Source organism: Artibeus jamaicensis, unplaced genomic scaffold (genome assembly GCF_021234435.1).
Source record: "Artibeus jamaicensis isolate MK-2021 breed Jamaican fruit bat unplaced genomic scaffold, CSHL_Jam_final contig_585, whole genome shotgun sequence".
Lineage (NCBI taxonomy): Eukaryota > Metazoa > Chordata > Mammalia > Chiroptera > Phyllostomidae > Artibeus > Artibeus jamaicensis.
In genome coordinates this window covers 5,733,095-5,759,234 of record NW_026521894.1, presented here as the reverse complement: position 1 = coordinate 5,759,234, position 26,140 = coordinate 5,733,095, and the positions used below count along the sequence as shown (strand labels likewise).

The 26,140-nt window shown below is 39.7% G+C and overlaps 1 protein-coding gene across 2 annotated transcripts in view; it reads right to left on the bottom strand.

The window, feature by feature from the left end:
• Positions 1 to 1,633: 1,633 nt before the first annotated feature.
• The window catches only part of ARHGAP20 (Rho GTPase activating protein 20), a 122,674-nt gene continuing 98,167 nt past the window's right edge, over positions 1,634 to 26,140 (bottom strand). For both annotated transcript variants that reach the window (XM_037152591.2, XM_037152593.2), the window contains exons 10-15: positions 19,946 to 20,124; positions 18,187 to 18,348; positions 14,433 to 14,542; positions 9,756 to 9,945; positions 6,767 to 6,881; positions 1,634 to 5,695 (exon numbers count right to left, since the gene is read on the bottom strand). In XM_037152591.2, coding sequence (XP_037008486.2) covers positions 3,846 to 5,695; positions 6,767 to 6,881; positions 9,756 to 9,945; positions 14,433 to 14,542; positions 18,187 to 18,348; positions 19,946 to 20,124 — 2,606 coding nt within the window. In that variant the 3' untranslated portion in view covers positions 1,634 to 3,845. The remainder of the gene's footprint in view (positions 5,696 to 6,766; positions 6,882 to 9,755; positions 9,946 to 14,432; positions 14,543 to 18,186; positions 18,349 to 19,945; positions 20,125 to 26,140) is intronic.

Here is a 26,140-nt window from a genome sequence, read left to right as displayed (position 1 = left end):
ATGGGCTTTTCCACCTTCTTCCTAGAGAGCCTGTTGGCTCTGCTGGGCTCTGGGTGTGGGGCCAGGTAGGAGGTGCTCTGTCCCTGGTGTCTTGGGTGTGAGTGTAGACAGGCCCCTGCAGATCTCTGATGGGTGCACACTGTTCTGGTGCTTCTGGAGCGAGTGTGGTTGGGCCTCCCTCAGCCTGGATTGGGTCTGTAACACCCTAGACTGTGGGGATAGGGGCACAGGAGGCTGGTGGCTGCTGCAAAGAATTCCTCAAATAGCACCAAGTGCCTCGTTTTTCTTTTTGAAAAATTCCTATTCAAGGTCTCCCACCCCGGTCCATACAAGCACTTGGCCTCTCACACAGCCCAGCCTGGCTCTCTCCCAAGAATCTTGTATCAGACCCAGTGGGCACCAGGCCTGGGGCTGCAGCTGCCCTGGTCCCCGTGCTGATCCCAGGGACCTTAATATCCTTGAGCACTCTCCTTACCATCTAATTTTTCAATGTTCTCTGTAATTTTTGGTTTCCAATCTTCATATATTCTGCAATATGTTGGCTATTCACTCTGTTCCTCAGAAGATCAGCTAGGTATTTCACCTGTGCACTGGGGGAAGTGGACTTTGCTTTCACCTACCTCACCGCCGTATCCAAACACCCCCATTTAGATTATTAATGACTGGCTTGAAAACATTAATACAGCTTTTAACATATGCTTAATATATTGAATGAGAGTAGTGTATTCACTGGTATGACTAGTTGATTTGATAAAAAATAAATTTGGTCTGCATTTCTCAGCTGCAAGATCATTTTGATCATCTCTATCAGGTAACCACTGAACTCTGGGTCAAGTCATATTACATCTTTTCAATTCAATGTCATGCCATGAAAAGTAGAAGAACACAGTGTGAGATAATTTCTTGAATCCAGTGTTTTTAGTACGTCATGACTCTTTTTAAACAAGTTTTTGTATTTCTGTGAACTTTGGGTTGAAATTAACATCAGTGTATGTGTACACTGCCCAAATCCATAAAGTGAGATTTCTGACAGAGGGGCTGTGGTCTTCACTGCTGACAGAGCAAATAGTTTCTTTACTAAGGTAGTGTATTTTCTCGAGTCTCTTTGAAATGATGGTTAAGCTTACACAGAGTGAACCTCAATGAACACTGAGACATGAAGATGTAGCTGTCGTAAGAAACCAGTAATATTCAATAAGTTTATATGATCTGAGATACTAGAGATGTCTGAGTGTGTGTCTGGGGTCAACTGGGACAATTTGGTCAGAATGGTTCAAATTTAGGTAAGAAAATTTTATTCATTCAATTAAACTGACTTGATGGCTGTTCTGATATGAGAATATGGACTGTATCTGATTCTCGGAGCACAATGAAAACATAATGCCTAAAAAATGATGACTGTGTCTAAAGCATGACTATTTGGTAAATGTTAAGATTATAATAACATAAGAGGAAAAACTACTTTTTTTTCTAGAAAGACTGACTGTGGCATATGACTAAAAGCTCAAAGTTCCAATTCTATATTAATTACATTTTATACAATTCCAGTGTCAAGTAGAAACTAGGCTCATTAACTAAAAACAATTCTACAAAGGCAATATTGCTCTGGTAAGTTTGTTAACTCTGGAGGATATTTTATTTAATAGACCGCATGAACTTCATACATCTTCATTATCAGTGCCTTGAAAACCAAACAACTTTAAAAGTTAGCAGCAGTTTCTGCAAGTACAAAAATACACATTTATTACATAACATGATATTAAAATTTGTCAAGATATATTATACAAACTCAAAGCATTTTAGATAAAGCATCAGTCTAATATATTATAGATTAACAGAGTATAATAAAATGACATGTTCTCGAAACCATATAATACTTTACAGCAATATTAACAAACTATTCACATTAAGTATACAGGAATATCTAAGGGAACACAGAGTAGGAATGGTTATTTAAGAGCTTCAGCATCTATTTTCTTCTATGCTTCAAATTGGGTAGGTGATTTTCTACATATATATAAAGCTAGAACTATTATTTTGTTAAGTAGAGAAGAAATTTCTTCCAGAAAGACATTCTAAGCTGGAAGTTTCATTCACATCTTGCAGTTCTGACAGTAGTTTTGCCATAGGGGTAAGGGGCATCCCTGTTGCCTTTATATACCACCAAAAAAATGCATACGGACACTTAGGAGTCTAAGTATAGGAGTGGTCAGTTAGAAAGTGACATCTACTTCGCATCTGTGACCGAGACAGCCAGTGTCATGAAGGAGTTCTTTGGACCCAGAGTTCTAAAAGCTAAGTATAATGCTTAGGACAAACGGCCATGTACCCTGGAGGTAGGCAGCACTGATAGCTAATACTGGAAGGACTTTTTATATCTTACAGAAAATATTTTTCCCCCTATAACTGAAAATGCAATATTTAGGACAATAGGGAAAGAACATTTGACATGAAAGTTTCCTGGTGGCTCAGAAAGATAATACAGAATAAGTTAGTTTGTGGGAAAAAGGTCCAGCTGATGGTGGACTAAAGAGACACAACTTCTAAGTTCAAATGAAAGAAGATGCACATCCTTCCTTGACTCTTTCCCTTCACAGTGGCTGGCCAGGCCTAATAATTAATGGAGAGAATCCAGGAGATATATTAGTGTAACTTTAAGGCAAGAGAAAAGAGAAATGTCCATGGGTATAAAATAAACCAATGGGGTATACACTATCTGTAAACCATGAATCATTTGGGAAAAAGTATATAAAAGCTTCTAGAGGTAAGAAAATCCAAAGCCAGTAATTAAGAAGGCCTGACAGCCACTTTGGTGGGTATCCTATTATGTAACTCTTCATCAACCTCTAAAATTGCTCTCTCTACTGCCAAATGATAATCAGAAAAAGGATGATTTATCAGTAATTTTTTCTGGCTGTGTGCTCTATGAAGCAGGGCTGCAGAAAAACATTTCGGCGAAAAGGAGCCTGACTTGGATCACATGTGGGCAAAAGCATCCGTGTAACAGAGAAAAGGACCGTTGTTGCAGCCTTCCTGCACACTCGGATAACAAATGCCTTCAGGTCGCCTTCTCACAGAAAATCTGCATTTTGGGAGAATGTTCCCAGCACAAGTACCTTTGGTAAGGACAATGAGATGAGCAACATTCCTTCTTTCTCTTCATAGCTCTGTCTTCTGGAGCCTTTGCAGAACAATGCAACACTACCAGAAAAAAGAATCAAGCAACACAGAAAAAAGATATCATGATACCCATGGTTTTCGGATCATTCTACTTTTTTTCAGTCAGCTACATCAATGGGCTGTTTTCTGGACTAATCCTGTGAGGGCATGTGACTATAAGATGTCACTGAAACGGCCACTGGCTTGGATTCAGGGAAACGTTTGACATGATTTCCTTCATTACGAGGTGTTCTTTTCTTTCTAATGCTTTGATTAGTGGCATTTTTCTTGCCTATTTATTAAAGACATTCCAAGGAGTATGGATGGTTTCTCTGGACCCTTCCCCATTCTCCACTGTCCCCATTCTTTACTTATGACTCCCTTGCCTTCTCAGGAAATTAATCTTACATAAGGCATGTTTTCTACACAGAAGATGCTTTCTCTAATTCTGCTAGTTATCTCTAAAAATCATATGACAGGACCAAGCCCATGCTCTAGTAAGGAAATGCCTCACAAACACTTAGGTGATGCATTTGTTTTTTCAGTCTGAACTTTTTGCCAAACGGTTTCATTAAAGAGATTTTGTTGTCCTAAGTATTAGCAATAATTATGCTACCTAACCCAGGTATATTATAAAAAGGGTAATAATAATTATCTTCATGTCATTATTAGCCCAGTTTCTGCTCTTACAGTGGTAAAATGTCCTTGGTTGACAGTTTGTCCCCAACATCACTAAGTACTGTAGGCCCTAAGCCTGGGCTGGACACATCATCCATAATCAAAGGGCAGGGTGAGGATCTCGTACGAGGCAGAGAACCAGGAGAGTGCTGCCCACTCCTCTCTCCTTCCTCATGTGACTTGATACAAAATTTGGGTCTGTCTTCCACTAGGCTGACTGGAGAGCCAATGTGTTTGTCTGAGACTTGGCTGGGATCCGTGCTACAATGCTGGGCTGTCTGCATAGCTCCAAGTCCTTCTGTTACCCGTAGGGACATGTCCTTCTGTTTCTCTTGCAGTGAGTTGGCTTCTGAAACACCAGAAGCAGGTGGAGGTGGCCCCATGGGTCCTTGTAGAGAAGCCATTTTCTTTTCCTCAGATCTGGTTGCCTTTGCTTTGTTTTTGAGGGACCAGTTTTTCAAACTGGCCATACCATTTCTTAGCCACATGCTGGGATGAAGAGTCACAGAATGCAATTGTGAATGTCGTTCTATACTGTCCTTTTTTATATAGGCCAGGCAGCTGGTGGCCTGCTCTGAGGAGGTACCAGGCAGTCCAGAAATGAGACTGGAACTGCAAAAGTCAGAAGAAAGTTCTTCCTGCTTTCTTTGAGCCTGAAAACTGCAATCTATTGGAGAGGAAGTTTCAGTGGGTGTAAACACGGAATGTTCTGAAATCTGAGAAAAAGCACTGTCTTGCGAGCTCACCGATGAGCCGGATGGGGAAGTGCCTGGGGAGGACAAGCTAGAATAGCTAGTCCTTGGGCAGATGTTTAATCTGGAGGGTAAAAACTTCTCAGTGTTTTGGTTTGTGGCACTACTCTTGCCCACTTCAATCCCCATGACCAAACTCTGATTAATAAGCTTTTGCCCCTCCATTTGCAAAGACTTATGCTGCTTGAGATAATCCTCCTCTCCATGCAAGTGACTGGATTCATAGCTAGTTTTATTTTGTTTTTTTGAAAAAATGCCCCTGAGATAGCTCAGTTTGGAGTGCTGGTCATCAATGTTGGGCTCTGAGCAGCGCCGATGCCTCCTTGAACTCTTGAGAGCATCTGTTGTGTGTGGTGAGGGGTGTCCGGATGTATCTGCATCAAAGGGCTGGTTCCTAGGATGATCATGTGAGGACATATGACTGTAGGATGCCACAGAAATGGCCACTGGCTTGGATTTAGGAAGAAGCTTCACATGATTTCCTTCATTATCAAACAAGCCTTTCTTCTTAGCATTTTTATTAGTGGCATTTTTCTTGATATCAGTGCCTGTAATTAAACTCTCTTTAAATCCCTGTAGGGATTGATTCTGCTTCAGATGGTCCTCATCTTTTTGAGAGAGAATTGCATCACAGCTGGACTTGCGTAGCTTTTTCTGGTAAAACTCCCTGAGAGAGGAAAGCTTTGAATCTAGATAGTCCATGCTGGGCTCTGAGCAGCGGCGATGTCGCCTGGAGCTCTTTGGAGCATCTGCTGTAGCTGTAGACAGATAGCTGGGGGTTGTCATGCCAGAGGAGGCACCAGCATGGTCCTGCAGTGGGGCCTTTCTGTATAGTACTGTAACAGTCACTGGTGTGGATTCAAGAGGCTGTTCCATTTGAATGTCTTCAGATTTAGAACGGTCTAAGTCAAAATCACTGAGGGTTAAAGGACCTTCCACATCAGGCTGGTCGAGGTCATAGTCACTAAGAGTTAAGACAGAGTCCATGCTTCTGCTCCCCTGACCCAGGTTCTTTACCAGGTCACTACATGGGGCATCAACGTCCTCATTCAGCTCATTTTCCAAACTGTCATACGAAGAGTCAGTCATTTGTAAGCAAGAGATATCTGTGAAAAAAATCAAACCATGATTAACACTGGTTTTACTCCAAATACATGCCGCCTTAAAAAAGAAACAAATATGGAGTTTAGTTCTTTTTGTGCAGATTTTTCAAATTTCTACTCTCAAGGAAAAAAAGGTTCTTTCACAACAACTTTTTAAATTGTTAGTGCAGAATATGAAATGAAATTGTTTGGGTATACTAGATTTCTCTCAGTTCTTGAAGAACTGCACTTTCCTTAACTAATATTTCCTCAAAGCAAGGAGACGTCGTAATTTCAAGAAATACCAAAAAAAAAAAAGAATAATTAAAGGCATCAATACCAAGTATACCTAGGTTCTGAATAAGAATGCTTTCTCATGTGGATTGCTGGTGAGTGTACATACTTAACTCTAGTCTCAGGGGAGCCATTACTATCAATTTCTTTTCGACAAAGTTTTTTAATGTCCATTATTTATTTCACCTTTAAGAGACTATAAAAGACATTATAGTTATCCATATTTTATAGATACAGAATTGATGTTCAGTGGCATAGAATAATTAGCCAAAAATAACATAACTAGGAATTGGTGACATAGGAATTCCTATTCTGGAAGGTTAAATGTCTTCAAGTCTGCTTCCACCCATACCCATGATGCTGGTCCCTTTTAAATTGTTTTATAGCACACCCAGGTTCTGGGGTGTCTCAGGGACACTAAGAGAAAGAAGAAAAAGAGAAGGACCAAGTCTGCCTCACTGCCTCTGAGCCCACTACCCCAGTATTAACTATAGTCATTCTATTATATATGTTAGCATTCCTTGTAAAGTTTTATTTTTTTAAAAAAAGGGTTAAGATCATCATACTATAAATGCTACCACTAAAAATTTCTTGAAGTATAGGATCTTGTCTTACACACTTTTAACCCAAACAGAGAATTAGTATCAGCAGGCTTCCTAATGAAGGAGCCCTAGGCCGATGGACCCAGATTAGTGGCTCCCTTCACTTTAGCTGCTGTGGGACCAAGGACAATCACTGTCCCCTCAACTTCACAGACATGTGCCTATTTTTTATATAAAACAATCCAATTATTCACAATACCTGAGGTATGCTCTCTAGTATCACATCTCACTGAAACCTCTCCGAAGAGGGAAGTGATTTCTTCTCCAAATATTTTACAGCAATTTTCAATCAGAAACTGAATCACCAGAGTGACCTGCACAAAAAGGGATAAAAATGCAGTGCTGTTTTTCATATAGCATGTCTGTAAATGATGTTTCACATATGAATCCTGATTTCAACAAAAAATGCAAAAGAATTCTGTGAAAAATTCATGTCTGTTTTAAAGTATACAAACTAGTTTCCCCTAAAAAACTATGATACTATCAAGAGTAATTTATGTATAGAAATTAATTTTAATCAGTGTACTAAAGTTATTATTTGTGGCCTTGGCCTAATGCTAACATTTTTATTTCAATAGATCTGTCTTTAAAATTAGAGTAGTTTTAAGTATTCTCTACAGAGTATTTGGGGTGAAGAAATACACTTTGTTATTAAAATCCATGAAGGATCATCAGATAAAGAATTACAAAATGTATTTCTTATTTAAAAGGCAGAGGTCATAAGCTTGGGAAAAGGGCATCCTCTGTGGGTTTACTGTGAAGGAGACAGACAGCTGGTAAGAAAACTTTCATCTTACCTGACTGATTCTCTACCTATGCATTTCCTTCCTTTGAGCTCCCTAACTGGAGGTGCTTGGGGAAGAGGTAAAATTTCACTAAGGAGCTTTGTGCCTCCACTGAGACGTACTCATTTCCCTGCCCCAGTATTGAACCAAAGGAGCAGGCAGAATAGTGAGAAAAAAGGAAATTTTTTTCTTTTTATTTTATTTTACTGATTATGCCATTACAGTTGTTCTATTCCCCCCTTCATCCCCTCCACCCTGCACTGCCCTGCCCCCACCATTCCCCCCTTTAGTTTATGACCATATGTCTCTAGTTCTTTAGATTCTGTATTTCCCATACTCTTCTTACCCTCCCCCTATCTATTTTCTACCTATCGTCTATGCTACTTATTCTCTGTACCTTCTCCCCCCTTCTCCTCCTCCCACTCCCCTGTTGCTAACCCTCCTTGAGATCTTCATTTCTATGTTTCCACTCCTGATCTAGCTGTCCCTTTAGTTTGCTTTTGTTTTAGCTGTGGGTGTTAGTAACTGTGAGTTTGCTGTCCTTTCACTGTTCATCTTTTTTATCTTCTTTTTCTTAGATAAGTTTCTTCAACATTTCATATAATAAGGGCTCGGTGATGATGAACTCCTTGAATTTGATCTTATCTGAGAAGCATTTTATCTGTCCTTCCATTCTAAATGAAAGTTTTGCTGGATAGAGTAATCTTGGTTGTAGGTCTTTGGATTTCATGACTTGGAATACCTCTTTCCAGCCCCTTCTTGCCTGTAAGGTCTCTTTTGAGAAATCCACTAACAGTCTGATGGGGACTCCTTTGTAGGTGACTACAAAGGTGACTAGAAATTCACCTTTTGCTGCTTCTAGGATTCTCTCCTTCATTTTAATCTTGGCTAATGTAATGATGATGTGCCTTGGTGTGTTTTTTCTTGGGTCCAACTTCTTTGGGACTCTCTGAGCTTCCTGGATTTCCTGGAAGTCTATTTCCTTTGCCAGATTGGGGAAATTCTCCTTTATTATTTGTTCAAATAAGTTTTCCACTGGTGGCTGTTCCTTTCCCCCTTCTGGTACCCCTATAATTTGGATGTTGGAGTGTTTAAAGATGTCCTGGAGGTTCCTAAGCCTCTCCTCATTTTTTTGAATTCTTGTTTCTTCATATTTTTTGGTTTGGTCATTTTTTTCTTCCTTCTGGTCCACTTCCTTGGTTTGAGTCCCAGTTTCCTTTCCATCACTATTGGTTTCCTGTGCAATTCCCTTCATTTCAATTAGTTTAGCCTTCATATGTTCCTCTAATTTGTGACTAAAATCAACCAGTTCTGTGAGCATCCTGATCACCAGTGTTTTGAACTGTGCATCTGAAAGCTTTGCTATTTCTTCGTCGCTTAGAGTTATGGGCTCTGGGTCTTTGAGATCTTCTTGAGCCATTTTTGCTCTGTTCATACCCATTAAGTATGAGGAGCAGAGCCTTAAGTGTTCACCAGGGTAGGGCTGCCCAGGTCACTGGGTTGTGACGCTGTATGTGGGGGTGGGGTCAGAGCAGGGAAATGGCGGTCCCCTTTGCTGCAGCCGCTGGGGCCTGCTCGGTGCTGTCTCACCACCCACTCCCTCGCTGGTCTATCTGCCCACGAATGTGTTACCACAGTCAACCAGCCGCCCTGCGCCCTCGCTGGTTCCGCTGGTTGCTCACTGGGTCGCTCACTGGGTCTGCTCGTTGCAACCCCACGTATGGGATCCGTGTGCCTGAGTCCATCTGACAGAGTTTTCCTGTGCAACCCTGCTCTGCCAGCTGCTGGCTTCACCCTTCTTACCGGTCAGGCTGAAGAATTTGTTATTATCAGACTTCCGAAAAGTTCAATTTTCTGTGTTCTGGCTGTGTTTTCTGTTGCTAATATTTTATTGTCTCTAAAATTGGTTGTGTGAGGAAGCATGGTGTCTCCACCTATGCCTCCGTCTTGGCAGAAGTCCCAGCAAGAAAAGGGAATTAATATCCCTAAACCCTGTATAAAACACCGGACACTGTAGGAGTGTGATGAGCTAGGTATTATTACCACCTCAATTTTTCAGTTGAAAAATTGAATCAATATAACTGATTTTGCCCAATACTGCACATCTGGCAAGAGGTGGGGCTGAGAATTGAACCTTGTCTTATCTAACTAACTTCAAAGTCCTTATTTATTTTTAAAATCATATCAACTGCTGCCTTACTACTCTATATGGTTTGAGTTAGTCACAGTTTTTTGCCTCTTTAAAGGGAAAAGAGAAATAACCCAACTGCTAGCACTCTGCTGATTAAGAAATCACTGTGTAAGAAATAGGATAAAAAACTCAAAATTTATTAAGAAAATGTTTTGTTTGGTTCAAAACGGAGATTCAGTCCACCAGGGTATGAAAATGAAAAACTTTATTACCTTTTTTGTAAATTCATTTTCTAGTTCTGGGCTGGAGGAAGTAGAAGGCCAAAGAATGCTTGGAGCAATGCACACTGCTAAATTAAATGCAGTCATCTGATTGGAGGAGGCATGTTGCTCGATGTTGTGTAACACCCCAAAGAGGTACCTTAGAAGAACAACATTGGCACTTGGAAGCTGGTTTAATAACCTAAAGACAGAAAATAAATGCAAGACATTTTTAAGCTCTTTAAGCAAAACATTTCATTAAAAATTTGTATAAAGAGGCAACCCTCACTTTCCATGGGCTTCCCATGCAAAACAAGAACACAGTCCAGATTTGTAAGAGTTTCAGTTAATATGGCACCATGCAGGGTGAGGACTACCTGTACAGAAAAGGAGAAAATAAGCACTGCAGATCTAGTTTTTGTATTTTGAATACAGGCTCCACAACTTAATGAAAATGTGAAAGAATGCAGAAAAGTGGCTCAAAAAATGCTACCTGAAACTAGTATAATGTGTTTTAACTAAGGTAAATCCTGTAACATTTCATAATATTCTCAACCAACCCCCCCTAAAATGCTTTCTGATGAAATTCAACAAGCATTAAACTTAAAGTGCTCCTTATTTACAAGTAGCAACACAAGAATTGTTACCTCTGGAGGGAATCCAATCTTTTAGCAACTTAAGACACAAGTCTAGCCTGAGAACTTAGGCTCTACCTCAGTAGCTTCCTAAGTCAATCTGTCCCACATCTCATCTCACTGGTATTACTTTCACATGTAAGTCAAGCTCATCATAGTTTATTTCCTATTGTTCCTATTTTGTAGTTAATAAGGGATTTCTAAATTATCATTCACTGAAAATTATTTTTACTACCATCCAGAAAACATATATATTGGTATCCATGGTTGCTGCTTTTTTCTTGAACAAGAATCTGCAACCAAGAGGAGAAAATTAGGTAGTCTGACTCCTGTTGCAAAAAGTATAGAGGCATTTCTTCAGTATAGTAAACTAACAATGAGTGTAATTTTGTAGGAACAAATTATGAAAGACACTGAAGTGGACCAAAAGATGACTGTGTATATTCAGTGGAAACTAAGATGTTGTCTAGCACACACTGATTTGGGTTATCTCATTTATGGAGGTCTTATGCCTTTGAGCTAATTTTACAAAGTCTAAGTTGCAGATAAATGACAGCAGTGCACCTAATACTTGTCCATAGAGCTGAAAATTCTGTTTGGTTAGGAAAAAAATCATTTATTTGTGCCTTCCCCACTACCTCTCAATGCCCCAGTAGAGAAAGCCAGTTTTGCATCTATCTGTAAATTCATTTTAGCATCTCTGATTCAACTACATAAATTGTGGCAACTTAAAATCTCCTTTGAACTGGTTTCAACATTTTATCAGTTCTCTCATTAATTAATGATTTAAACTGAATCTTTTATATATTCATTTTGTATTTGTATAAGAGTCACAAAGAAATCATCCTTTAACAGTAGTGTTTAGTTTTACACAATGAGCCACAAGTATACCATCTAATCTTCCCTACCTCTGAATGGTTCCCACCAAACTACATCAAAGCAGAGATAATAGTACTTTGTTATGAGGCTTTGATTTCTGGTTTCTTCAACAGCTGTACTATGTTTTTCTATAGATAAGAGATGTCTGTCAATAGCAGTATATAGATAAAAATTAATAAAGTTGCACAAGAAAAAACTATACCAAACAACTATATGCAAAAAAATGATATTGGGATTCTTGGCTTTTCAAAGAACTGGAAATATTTTTTTAAGTGGATCCTTCTTTCCCACTGTCTGCTAATGCAGGAAATATCACAGAATGGGGGTGGGTGAGTTCTGCCTGCAACTTCCCTTTGCATGAGTATAGACGATGCATTCCTTGTGATCAGGCAATAACTGTGCAACTCCCTTTCCCTTGATACTTTTCAAGAGTTAACTGCTTCTCTGCAGTACTCCCCCAATATCCCCTCCCCATATCTCATTTATAGCATGGATTATACTGCATTGTAATTCTTTTTAAAAATTATATTTTATTGATTATGCTACTACAGTTGTCTAGAGTTTTTCCCTTTTGTCCCCTCCACACATCACCCCCAACTCCCTCAGGGAATCTCCCCACCATTGTTCATGTCCATGAGTCATGTGTATAAGTTCTTTGGCTGCTCCATTTCCTATACTGTACTTTACACACCCATGGCTATTCTGTAACCACCTATTTGTACTTCTTAATCCCCTCACCTCTTCACCCATTCTTCTTCTTCTCACTCCCATCTGGCAACCATCTGGTAACTAAGTTATATTCTCTTGCTGCTTTTAAAAGTCTCTCTTTAACTTTTGGCATTTTAAGTATGATGTGCCTTTGAGTGGACCTCTTTGGATCCATCATAGTTGGGACGCTCTGTGCTTCCTGGACTTGCATGTCTGTTTCCATCACCAAATTAGGTAAGTTTTCTTTCACTGTTTTTTCAGATACAGTTCCAATATCTTGCCCTTTCTCTTCTCCTTTTGGCATCCCTATGATGCAAATCTTGGAATGCTTGAAGTTATCCCAAAGGCTGCTTATACTGTTCTTGTTTTTTGGATTATTTTTTCTTTTTGTTATTCTGCATGGTTGTTTTGTACTTTCTTATGCTCCTAATCATTGATTTGATTCTCGGCTTCACCCACTCTACTGTTGTTTCCCTGTAAATTGTTCATTTCAATTAGTGTATCCTTCATTTCTGAGTGGATCTTTTTTTATGCTTTTGAGGTCCTCACTAAGTTCCTTCAGCATCCTTATATGCTTTGAACTCTGGATATGATAAAATTGCTTATCTCAGTCTAATTTAGCTTTTATTCTTTTTTTAGTGTTTTTATTTGGGCCATGTTTCTTTGTTTCCTCACTCTTGCAGCTTCCCTGTGTTTTGGCACAGCTTCTGCCATCATCCAAGCTGGGTATTTGAAGTGCACCCTTTGGGTGGGCTGAGTACACCCTCCTCTTGTTGCTGTTGGCAGGTCAATTGGAGGGATTTACCCAGGCCAGTCAGCTGCAAGGACTGGCTGTGACTACTCACCAGCAACCTCCACCCTTTGTGGAGAGTCAATTCTTCAGGAGCAGGGTGGTGGCAGGGTACTGGTACTCTGATGTGGTCTATAGCCATCCATTGGGTGTGCTGACCCTGGGGTTTCCTGGGTGGTATAGGCCGAGGTCAGCCTCCAGCTTTGTTCTGCCCCAAGGTAGCCTGCCTGAGCTATAAAGCAACCTGAGATGATTGCTACTTGTGCTGGGCTTGGAGATTCCCAGGTGAAGCCAAGCTGTGAATCTAATCTGTCTGCTGCTAGGGCTCACTGAAGGCAGCTGTTGCTTGTTTGATAGGATTTAAGAGCCAACACCAGCCATTCTTATGGAAAAGCAGCTTGAGTGGGCCCCAAAAGATGGATGTGGTGGAGTCTCTAGGTATCTCCAAGGCAGGTCAAACAGTGTTAACCAGGTTGATGGAGTTCAGATATGGCATCAGCTTGCCGGCTCCATGGGGAATTTAGAAAAGGAACAATGGCCTCTGTTCACCTTAATGTCAGATACTTCAGTTTCTCCCTTTATACCTGTGGTGCCTTTCAAGCTGCTACCCCAGCACTGGAGCTCAGAGGGAGTGAGTCTGAGTATGTGAGTCTGTGTGTCAGTCCTTTTGAGGAGCCGCTTGAGGCTCTAGCAGTTTCTTCTACTAACTCAATCTGTGCTGGTTTCTGCAGCCAGAAGTTGTCGGGACTTATCTTCTTGGCACTGGAATCCTGGGCAGAGGGGTCTGGTGTGGGTCTGGGACCCCTTGCTCCCAAGATATCCCTCCTGAATTTTTATCCACATGGGTGTTGGGCCAGCCCATTCTGCATCTGCACCCCTCCTACCAGTCTGGATGGATGTGGTTTCTTTAATTCCGTAGTTGTCAGACTTTGATTCAACTCAATTTCTGACATTCCTGAGTGACAGTTATTGCTATATTTTAGCTGTAATTTTGATGTGGTTGTGCGAAGAGGTGAGCCATGTTTGCCTACACCACCATCTTCACTGGAAATTCTTCAACATTATAATTCTAATTCTTGTTTTCTCTATGTACTCTACCAGATTGAGAGAGAAAATTTTTTTCTGTATGAATTCATTTGCTGCATGAGCTATATACAAGGAGTTGTCTGGTTAAATATTTACCAAAATTAAGATAAAAAATTGTAGTTTAGGTTTATAGTATTAGCTGTGGGTCTAATGGGTTTCAGCTCTTCAGAGATTTAGATATACAGAAGGTGTACAATGGTCAAGTATGCCATGTTAATAAGATTAGGGAGAAAACAATAATAATGGCAGTAGTTAGCATAGATCTATTTTTAACTATTTTTAGAGAGAGGGGAAGGGAAGGAGAAAGAGAGGGAGAGAAACATTAGTGTGTGGTTGCCTCTCACATGGCCCCCACTGGGGAACTGGCCTGCAACCCAGGCATGTGCCCTGACTGGGAATTGAACCTCGACCCTTTGGTTCACAGCCCGCGCTCAATCCATTGAGCCATACCAGCCAGGGCATCATAGATCTATTTTAAAACTGGTTCCCATGGATAGGATTTTGATAGTCATCATTACTTGAATAGACAAGTTTATAAAATATAAGTTTTTAAAAAGTATTTTTGAGACATGACCAAATTAGAATAATTACCTTTGAATTGTATTTATTTTCTCTACATCATCTCCTTGATCCATTACACAGACCCAGTGATCATACAGATCTGATGAGAAAATACTTCCAGGAATATTTCGTAGAAAGTCCTTATAGAGAGGGAAAAATATTTTAAATCATTATTCTCATCCTAAATATGCATTAAAGAAATGACAATACATTTTGTTGAAAAGTTCAGTTAGGTTTTCCCTTCTTTGGAATACACAGATCTCTGTGCCAACTCTCCACTGATGTGCACACATAGAAACACATGCTCTGATTTTTTTTCTAACAAAACCTGGAGTTCTTGTTAGAAAAAACAAAACTGGAATCTGGATTATAATGTGAAAGATACAAGACAACCTGTTTGGGGTAAAAGGCCCTGTGTACCTGTGGCGTACTAGTACTGTGTGGCAGGGCCGGCAAATCATTCTAAATCCCCCTTTCAAATGACCAGTTTTAGGAAATACATGAAGGTATCCATGAGGTTCATAATGCTGTAATCACTTATCCAATCATGCTATACATATTTACTCATATGTACCAGGTACTGCTTGAGGTGCTAGGGACAGAGCAGTGAATAAAACCAAGTCTCTGTTATTTTCAAACTTTATATTCTAGTGATATTGGTCAATAATTCCATCTAGAGGTACTTAAGAGTTTCTCCATGTACTTCCCATAGAAGGCTCTCACTATCTGCGGGAGAAAGCATCACAGGCAATGGTTGGATTCTGGGAGCCGGGGGCACCACCCTCATGCCTGTTGTTCATTAAATAACATGTCCCCAGCACATCATCCCTTCTGGCCCTCGAGAGCCTATTCTGCTGAAACCCTGGTGGGCCTGGGTGTGGTGCAACCAGACGATAACCCAAGCAGTATATGGCCAAGGGGGGTTGTTGTTCAACCTTTGTTTATAAAAAGCTTAAAAATAAACTAAATTTGGTTCTGGTCCTATATTCATTTCTGTTCTAAGCCAATTCCCTTTGTTGCTTTTGGCATGGTCTGCTCTTCACCTCAGGAAGCTTTAGGCAGAGAAAAACAATTTCATGCCTAAGCACTGTACCCATGGGTGGCTCTTATTTTGGAAGTTACTGCTTATGACCTGGAGATAGGCGAAAGCTGAAACTGAGCAATTTAAATATTGCTAGAAAAACAAATCAGCAACTTTTCCTATGTGTTTTACAAAAGGCAACACACAACTTGTTGCTTATGTGTCATGTTTGTATCACTAATATGAAAGCAGCGATACCTCATTGTTACAGTTAGCTGATCACGTGTATCTTCCCCGCTAACTTCAAAGCTCCTCCAGGGCAGGGGTAGCCCCTGTCTCTCTACTTACACATTTCAGGGCCAAGTGCAGTCCCAGACACAGTAGTGGTCATTACTGAATTGGTGCTTTATGTCATATGGATAAATATTAATGAGGGACAAGGGAAGGCCTAGTAGCTATGACAGACTCTAAGATCATTTTAAAAACCTCTTTTCAGTCATGTCCCCTATTGTGATAAAATTTTTTAAAGAGTGGTTAACAAGTAGGAAAATGATTGATCCCTTCTGTTGAATTACATCTTTCACTCTTCTATTGTTATCTTCCAGTAGAAATGTAGCTGGATGCTTGTGATTCAGATGTGTCTTTATAAAAGTTACCTCTTTTTTGGGTAAAGCTATTGAATTTTCATAAATCCAAACTAATTTTAGTTGCTGCACCTACTTTAAAAGTCAGATTTAGAAGAGGCAAAAATCTGTTATTTCAAAGTGGGGCAGTGACAATAGCTCTTTTTTAAAATCTCAGTGGAAAACATGCTTATGATCTGTCTTGAAGAAAAACAACATTAAATCTTGAACCTACACTTGAAAGATAATAGGTCATAACATCTCAATGAACTCTCCACAGCTGGAATAACAAGTTACGAAATGCAACCACCATCACAGATGAGAAAGAATATGAGAGCTGGTTCTGAATTACAATCACCAACTCACAGCATTCAACGGAAAGTCTCATCCCCTCCAAAATCAGAGAGCCCAAGTCAGCAGAACCACCAAGTTCATTTGAGAAGAGATTCTTGCAGGATAAAAAATGAACTTTCTCTCAAATGTCTGGTGGATCAAAGTTACAGTGTCTCAAGCAATTTTCTTTCAAGTATAGTTTTAAGAGTTCAACTTATATTTAAGCAAACCAGCATAAGTGAAAAAATTAAAGGAAAACTAAAGTACCACTTCCAAATAGTCTTAAAAGCAAGAAACAAAACAAAAGCTCAAAAAATTTTGGCAAACGTATCTCCTTTCCTGAAACCACTTGGAAGAAATAAGAGTAAAACACAGGCAAGTGATTATAAAACTTCAACTACTTGTAACCTATTTAACTAGACTTTTCAGTTATTTGGATTAGATTTCATCTTTTGCTTATCCTTGTACAAGTAATATTTCTACAATTTGGAATACAACCAAACTCTCCTCATATTATACTTTGTAATAGCCTCAATAATTTAGCACAAAATTTTAACAAGTGTGGTGCTGTGAAGAACAGCATAGTAAGGAAATTTTTCTAAAACATAGGCTTTAACTTCTTAAGAGGTGGGAGAAAGCCTAATTATATGATAAAAAGAGAAAAATTCTTTGTGACTATATATATTCTTGACATACATCTGGCTGAGCATACTGTACATATCTTTATTGTATTCCAAGGTTGAAGGGTAAGCACAACTCTGTGCAAAACAGCTTAGAGGGCCCTAGTTCCACCTGTCCAGTTCTGAGTGAGTCTTCACTGCACAAGCCCACATACAACAGGCGTTGTTTAAGAGTAGACATGGCCCATTTACCAAGAAACCTCTGACTGTGCATTAAGTCATGAAGTTAAGATTCTGTATGTAGTTGATCATCCAGGAGGAGCAGGGGTGTGTGAGGGTCTTCTTCACTATGTTTTCCTTAGTTTATTTCTTTGCTCCACGCCCTGGGATGCAGGGTGGGGCCTGTCTCTACCCCTGGCACGGTGCATTCCCACCCTGCTGGGACATGGGAGACTGAGGCAGGTCTGCAGAAGCTACTGCTAGGGCTGAAAGCTCTGCTAATAGCTGGGTTAACTCTATTTTTTAAAAATTTAAGGCATTCTCAGGAATGTGGGAGGAAAGCATTTTAGAAGAGCTCTAACCCAACTATGGATGTGCATTAAGTAACTGTGGAGTGAAGGCAAGAACTGTAGGAATGTCAAATGTGGGAAGGGTTTTTATAATAGAAATAATAGGGGAACAGAAATCACTCATATTCCACTTTTACTTTAAAAAGGCATTAGGGGACAAGGAATTGTATAAATGAATGGAATTTTCAGTGGTCTTGGAAAGCAATTTTGTTTCAGTTGTCAGGCAAATGTCTGTATGGTAAATTTCTCAAAATTTAATAAAGTTTATTTTTGAAAAATTATGAGAAAGTCATCATAATCAAGATATTTGTTTTGGTAAACATGTATATATTTTGATAATTTTTAATTTAACTTATTTTTTTGCGTGGGATAGCAAAAGTGAAGATGAGGAGAGTAGTGTGGAATAAAAAATTCAAAAAGGCATGACAGGCACGCCAGGTCATGAGTGGTGGCTTTTAAAGGGCAATATTGACTTTGTGAAGTGTTTTTAACACTTTTTAGATTCTAAATCTATTGTGGTTCTTTGCAAGTGGGAATAACGTCATAATGAAAGAAACCCATTGTCTTTCTTCAGAGCTTCACTGTGGGGTAAGTAGATGAAGGGAGAACTTTTCCTACCTTTAAAACAGATGCTATTACAAATATAGATTCACAGTCTAGTTGTACTTCAACTCCAGAATTCAGTTTCTCTTTCAGCTCTCTGCAAGATTTCATATTGGCCGACTGCCTGAAAATTCCTTTTGTGAGGGGTCCGTTTATATTAAGGAAGTAAAGCATATCCTACGGGGAAGCAGAGAAAAAGCAATGGCACTTTACACATACAAGCACTCTCAGTTGCCAGAGGCTGGGGCATTCTGGGGAAAGTCCTCAAGGACTGCTAGAAGAACCAAAGTCAATTCATTTGTTGGTATCTCTAAATGTCTTTTCTTCTATTTACTCAACATCTAAAAAACATTTTTACTTTAAACACTTGGTTTAATTAGACTGTCTTGTTTCAATGAACTAATAGCCACTTTAAAATAAAAGTTTTCTGACTGCTTCAAGGTATCTGTAAACTGGTCTCCTCTCTCTTCCTTTCCAATTATTATCTAATACAAACTCTTCCCCCCAAATATGGAAATATTATTGTCAAACTTATTCCCCACTTGCTTGCCTTTCTTTTTATGCATCTTCATATGTCATTCTCCTTCCTGTATTTACTTCCCTCTTTTAATATTCAGCCTAAAAATATCTACCCCAGGAAGCCCACTCCACTCTCCGCTCTACTTCATTCCATTCCATCCCATTCTGATAGTATCACGTTTTGCTTTCTTTTAAGCTGCGCATCCTCTGCTTTCAGTGTAGAAAAAGAATGGGTAAAAGGTGAAAGATTTATATGATCAAAGAGAAACTAGAGGGGACGTGGGAAGGGATAATGGGGGAAAAAGGGGAAAGGGTTGTTAAGGAACATGTATAAAACACACATGAACAAAGCCAAAGGTGGGTAGGATAGAGGGTGGGAGGTGGGGATGGCTGGGGTGGTGGGGAGTGATGGGGAGAAAATGGAGACAACTGTACTTGAAGAACAATTTAAAAAAGAAAAAAAGAAAAGGAATGGGTGTTGTAGACAAGTAACCCATGTGATTTGAAACCTAGTTAAAACACACACTTACTGTGTGATCTTGGGCAAACTTGAAGCTTTAAAAAAATTTGGATAGCAGGGATGATGACAGTTATGGTAACTATTCCATAACTGCTGTTGTGCAGGGGTAGCAATAAAGTGGCAGGCTAGAGTCTGGCACTTATAGATGTACAATATAGCGTAAAAGCCATATATCTAGTATAGTACTTAGAAGAGACTCGATACTTAATACATGTTGCTTAGCAATGATCATTTACTATTTCACTTGGAGACAAGACAAAAGCAGTGGTTTTCCTCTAACCCACACTATACAAGAAAGATAACTACATGTCAGAGGATGTACCTTTATGCATAAACACTTGAAACAAATAAAACACATGCAAGATTTTTCAAAAGCATCTGATTGTGTAATCTTTGCTGCTAAAGCAATTAAAGGAGACTTTCAGAACAATGTAGAATTAAAGAAAGGAACTGAGGAATGTGAGGGATAATGTGAACTCTCTGTCTACCAAGCATATTCTAAATTGTCTAAGAAAGCTTACATGGCTCTTTCCTGTGAGCGTATACTAGATGATCTCTTCCTATTATGTCTAAGTTATGATTCTGCAATAGCTTAATCAGATTTTTATTCTCTGAAATAGTAAAAAAGATTCTCAGCCAAAGCTATGGATGTCTATAATATTTCCATTTGGGGGTAGATTTACCTCCCAGAGCCCTCTCCTTACCCACTGGTGTTAAGGCCAGAATGAGACTTACCAAGACAGGTTTGGGTAGATTGTCATTTTCACAAATATTTGGCAGAGACACTCCAAAGAGCTGTCCTGCCATAGGAGATGTTGGTGACATGGGCAAGTTATCCAGGTGAGTACTAGAACCCCGCCAAAAGGCCCAATTTATGATAGATCTTCTCCTTTTAAATGTCTTCTGACCCGAATCTAAGGAAGAAGTGAAGTAGAAAAACTAGTTTAATTCATTTAATCTTATTTCTACAGTTTCCATTTTATATTATGTTCAATACTATGGCTCAAAAAGAAAAAGTGTTTATAAATGTCTTTTGTTACCATTAATTAAATCTATTAAGTTTTGTTATAATATCTTATAAATTAATAAATAATCAGATATTTTGGTTATATATTGATATTCCATACTTGGAATATCAATGGTTTGTTTACATGAGTTTTTACACTGAATTTTCAAAGGTGAAAGAAATGATCCCTTACAAAGTGTTTCATACCAACAGTGTGTGTGTGTGTGTGTGTGTGTATAAATATACATAGTTGCATTTTAAGAGTCTCATACTCTACCAACTGAGCTAGTCAGGAGACAGGCATACTGTCACATTAAAGATGAGACTAGGCACACAAAAAGTTGAAGATTAAATTAGACCACAATTACATCGTAAGGAAAGGAAGACAGGGAGGCATAAAAGGGGGAGGGAGGCAAAGATGGGGGAAGGAGGCGGAGTGGGAGAATTGTCTCTATTGAGATGTTTTCTTGAAATAAAGAATGCTTTATTACTTGATGTCCCACTCCACTACTGAGACAAGAAGCTCACGTCCTACATTTCCCCCCCTTTCCTTCCTACTGCAAAGGCTTTCAGGTATCTTTTCAGTTCCCAACTTAACCCTTAACACAGCATGGACAGTTACCAACATGAATACTTGCCCTTGCCATGGCAAAATCTATAATCTAAGATGAGAACGGGACTGGTGGTGGAGGGGAGAAGCAGCAAGTATATTAATAAATAAAATATCACAAGGGAGGAACAAAGTATCAAAGGCATTCAGAAGAATAAGAAAGCACATCTGCCCACTGGGCGGGAAGGTGTGATCCAGGAGGCTCTGGAATTTTATTTGGATTTCAAATGAACAAGATTTTAACAGAGCATCTAGCATTCTGACTCATATTTAATAAATCCTTCTTGAATAATAAGCAAATTAAGGAGAGATTCAGGCAGAAAGATAAAAAGACAACATTAACAAAAAATGCAGAAGAGAGGTCAACTGAGAATCATGATTTTGTGATATCATAGTGCTAAAACATTTTTGATGTCATCTGTCTTTAATTTTAACACAGAGGGTGTGCACAGCATTTGATATTTATTTATATTTTTAAATTATATTTTATTGATTATGCTATTACAGTTGTCCCACTTTTTTCCCCCTTTGCTTCCTCCACCCATCACCCCCCTCCAATCCCTCAGGCAATGCCCCCACCATTGTTCATGTCCATGGCTCATGAGCATGAGTTTTTTTGGCTACTCCATTTCCTAACTGTACCTTACATTCCCATGGCTATTCTGTAACCACCATTTGTACTTCTTACTCCCTCACCTCTTTGCCCATTCTCTCCCTCTCCCATCCCATATGGCAACCATCAAAACCCTCTCCATATCCATAATTCTGTCTCTCTTCTTGTTTGCTAACTTTGTTTTTTAGATTCAGTTGTTGATAAATATGTATTTATTGTAAGTTTATTATTTATAGTTTTGATTTTATCTTTTTTTCTTAAATAAGTCCCTTTAACGTTTCAAATAATAGTGGTTCATGTAATAATGGATGAAATCCTTTAGTTTTTTTTTTTAATCTGGCAAACTCTTTATCTGCCCCTAGATTCTAAATATCTTTGCTGAGTAGAGAAATCTTGGCTGTAGGTCCCTGATTTTGAATATTTCTTGCCAAGCCTTTCTAGCCTGCAAAGTTTCTTTTGAGAAATCAGTCTTATGGGAACTCCCCTGAAGGTAACTGACTGCTTTTCTCTCGATGCTTTTCAGGTTCTCTCTTTGTCTTTAACCTTGGCCTTTTAATTATGACGTGTCTTGGAGTGGGTCTCTTTGCATCCATCTTGTTTGGGACTCTGTGCTTCCTGAACTTGTATGTCTATTTCCTTCACCAAATCAGGGAACTTTTCTGTCCTTATTTTTTCAGATAGATTTCCAATTTCTTACTCTTTCTCTTCTCCTTCTGGCACCCCTATGATGCAAATGGAACACTTGATGTAGTCCCCAGAGGCTGCTTATACTATCCTCATTTTTTGGATTATTTTTTCTTCTTGTTCTGCATGGTTGTATTTTGCTTTCTTATGTTCCAAATCATTGATTTGATTCTTGGTTTCATCCACTCTACTGTTGTTTCCCTGTAAATTGTTCTTTATTTCAGTTAGTGTAACCTTCATTTCTGACTGGGTCTGTTTTATGCTGCTGAGGTCTTCACTAAGTTCCTTGAGCATCCTTATAACCAGTGTTTTGAATTCTGCATCTAAGAGACTGCTTATCTCTATTTCATTTAGCTCTTTTTCTGGAGTTTTGATCTGTTCTTTCATTTGACCATATTTCTTTGTCTCCTCATTTTGGCAGCCCCCTGGGTTTGTTTCTACATTTCAGGTAGAATTGCTATGCCTCCTTGTCTTGGTAGCGAGGCCTAATGTAGTAGGTGTCCTGTAGGGTCCAATGTCACAGCCTCCCCTACTCACCAAGCTGGGTACGCAAGGTGTGCCCCTTGTATGGGCTGAGTACACCCTCTTCTTATAGTTGAGCCTTGATTGCTGTTGGTAGGTCAATTGGAGGCATTTACCCAGTCCAGGTAGCTGCAAGGACCTGGCTGTGTAAAGTGACCACCAACTTCTGCCCTCCATAGATTATCAGCTGCATGGAGGCAGGGTGGCAGTACTTTGACATGGTCTGTTGCTGTCTACTGGGTGTGCAGGCTCTGGGGTTTTTTAGGTGGTGTAGGGCAAGGTCAGCCCCAATCTGTGTTTTGCCTGGGGCCACCCTGCATTAGCTATAAAGCAATCTGAGATGGCTGCTATTTGTGCTGGCCTTGGAGATTCCCAGGTGAAGCCAGGCTGTGAATCTGGGCTGGCTGCTTCTAGTACCCAGCCTTTGGCAAATTAATAAGAGGTAGTGGGGCTGAGAACTCACTGAGGCTGGCTTTTGCTTGTTTGAGAGGATTTTAGAAGTTTTGAAGCACGAGCCTCAACCATCCATTCATATAGAAAGTCTCTGTTAACAGTTTGAATGGGCCCATAGGTTGGGTGGGATGGAGTCTCAGGGGATCTCCAGGGCAGGACAAACAGTATTTGCCAGGTTGATGGGATCTCAGGGATGGCATCTACCTGCTGGCTCTATGGCTTTGTGGGAGGAAGGTTCAGAAAAGGGACAATGACCTCTGCCTGCTCTTCTGTCCGGGAGAAAGCTGTGCCCCAGTTCTCACTTTGATTGCAGACACTTCAGTACCTCCCTGTGTGCCTCTGGGTACCTTTCAAGCTGCTACCCCAGTATTAGAGCTCAGAGGGAGGAAATCTAAGTAAGTCCATGTGTGAGTGCTTTAAGAGGAACTTCCTGACTCTCTAGAACTTTCTTCCATCAACTCAGTACCCACTGGTTTTTGCAGCCAGAAGTTATGGTGACTTATCTTCCTGGCACTAGAACCCTGGGCTGGGGAACCTGGTGTGAGGCTGGGACTCCTTGCTCCCAGGAGATTCCTCTCGAATTTTTATCTACCACACATTGATGTGAGACCAGCCTGTTGTGCATCTCTACTTCTACCAGTCTGGATGGACATGGTTTCTTTAATTTTGTAGTTGTCAGACTTCCATTCAACTCAATTTATGACAGTCCTGAGTGATGGTTGTTTAGTTGTAATTTTTATGGGTTGTGTGAGAAGGTGAGCTATGTTTACCTATGCTACCATCTTGACTAGAAATTTCATTGCACAGGATTTGAAATCTAAAATAAAGACAACTCTTTAAGAATCCTTTCAGACCTCTCTACCATCCTCTCCTGCCCCAGAGCCCTAATACCTATATATAGATACCAACTACACCTAAATGCCCTAATACCTATATAGATACCAACTATAAACTCTGGACATTTTTAAAAAGCTTACCTGAAAACAATAAAGAGGGACCAAAAGAAGAGAAATACTTGGGATAAAAGTGTTACACTTGGAAAAAAAAGCATGGCCTGGCACTGGGTGAGTTTTCAATTCTTACAGCTTTTAGTCCAAGCACAGGCCCTAGGGGGGGTGGGGTGACTAAAATTTGAGAGAAACCTGCACTCCCACTGGCTTGGAGAACGAGAGAACAGAGGTGGAGGTAACCATAGTAGCTGGAAAGTGAGGAGGGAAAATTCTAGGAGGAGAATAGTAAATTACTGGGAGCCCCAAATGCTGTACATAATTTGCCCAAATCTCTACAGACCCCTGAAACACTCACATGTAAGGCAGATTCAAAATAGCTTGTGGTTAAGGCTAACAAGCTGAGATTTGAGGAGCCATCATCCTTGGTGGCACCTACACAGGGTTTGAATCCATTTTTTCCAGTGTGAGAGTGTGGCAGTTGGTCATTAAATGCTGACTGCATGGCACAGACAGCCAACCAAACCACCAGAGGTGACCACATTCCCTGGTGATGGCACGCTGAAGGAGATGCTCTTTTCAGGGTGGGCATCGTCTGCAGTGTCAAATGCTCATTTCAAATAAATGTTTTATTGTTTCAGATTAGGGAGTTGGGGATGGCTGGGGTACAGGGTGGGGGGGAGTTATGAGGTGGGAAATGCAGACAACTGTAATTGAACAACAATAAAGTAATACAAAATAAAATAAAATTCCCCCCCAAAAGAATAACCAAATTAAACCAAATACTTAAAAGAGCCAAGCTGTAGAAGATAAATAAATATCATTTTACCAAATGGCCTTCAGACCACCATGTACCCTTGGCTTCCTCAGGATGCATAAATGCATCATCAGTGTTCATACACCCAAGTGTAAAGGTCTTTGGTTCTAGAGTCAGGAGCCCAGTTAGACTCTTGGCTCTGACACTTACTTGGGTCACTTAACCTCTTAACTTTAAATTAAGAATGATATTACCTACTTGTTGAAGGCTTACTGAAAGGATTAAATAGGATAATATATGAGCCCTGGCTGGTGTAGCTCAGTGGATTGAGCATGCGGGCCTGCGAACCAGACAATCGAGGTTCGATTCCCAGTCAGGGCAAATACTGGGGTTGCAGGCTGGTTCCCTGCAGGCCACTTCCCAGCAGGGGGATGCACTAGAGGCAACCATACACTGATGTTTCTCTTCCTCTCTCCTTCCCTTCCCCTCTAAAGATAAATAAATAAAATCTTAAATAAAAAAAATTTAAATAAAAAAAAGGATGAAGAAATCAGATTCAAGGGGTTTTGGAGGTAGGGACTGACCACAAAAGGGTGCCAGTAACTTTAAAAAAAAAAAAAAAGAATGATATTACCTACTTGTTGAAGGCTTACTGAAAGGATTAAATAGGATAATATATGAAACGTACTACTTTGCCCAGGGCATGGGTCACAGTGATCTTGATTCAAATAAAGGTGCTAAGACAACAATTTCCTCCCCGTGAAGAGGACCTTCTCCGAACACCCATTCTCCATTTGCCATAACAGCCTTTGAAGTATGCAGACAGGAAGAAATTCCAGACTCTGCTTAACTAGAGTGCTTTCTTCTTGCCCTGACATTCTCAACCTATTCCATTTTGAAACACCACAAAAAGAAACTAAACCCATTCTTAAATCCAGGAGGGGGTTCCAGTATGACTAGCAATGTCAATTTGTGCAAATGTTTCTTTAATTTTTATGTGTGTATATGTTGAGTAGTTGTATTCAGTCTAGTTTCCTCACATTTAACCTGGCTTCATTATTTCTAAAACTATCAGATTTATTTGATTTTTTAGCTTTCACATGCTTCTTAGGAAGAATGCTTTATCATAAATTTATATACTCAGCCATCCTATGAGTGTAGATACATAGCATAAAGGAGAAATTGAGTCCTGTACTGTATTATAAATAGTTTCAGCTGCAGGCATGCCTTTTGTTATGTATAATATTCAGTTTTAGAGTTCATATTCCCTCTGGGACTGAGAGGAAAAATATTTCATTATAGTTGACTTTCTTAAAGAGCTTTCAATGCATAGTTCTT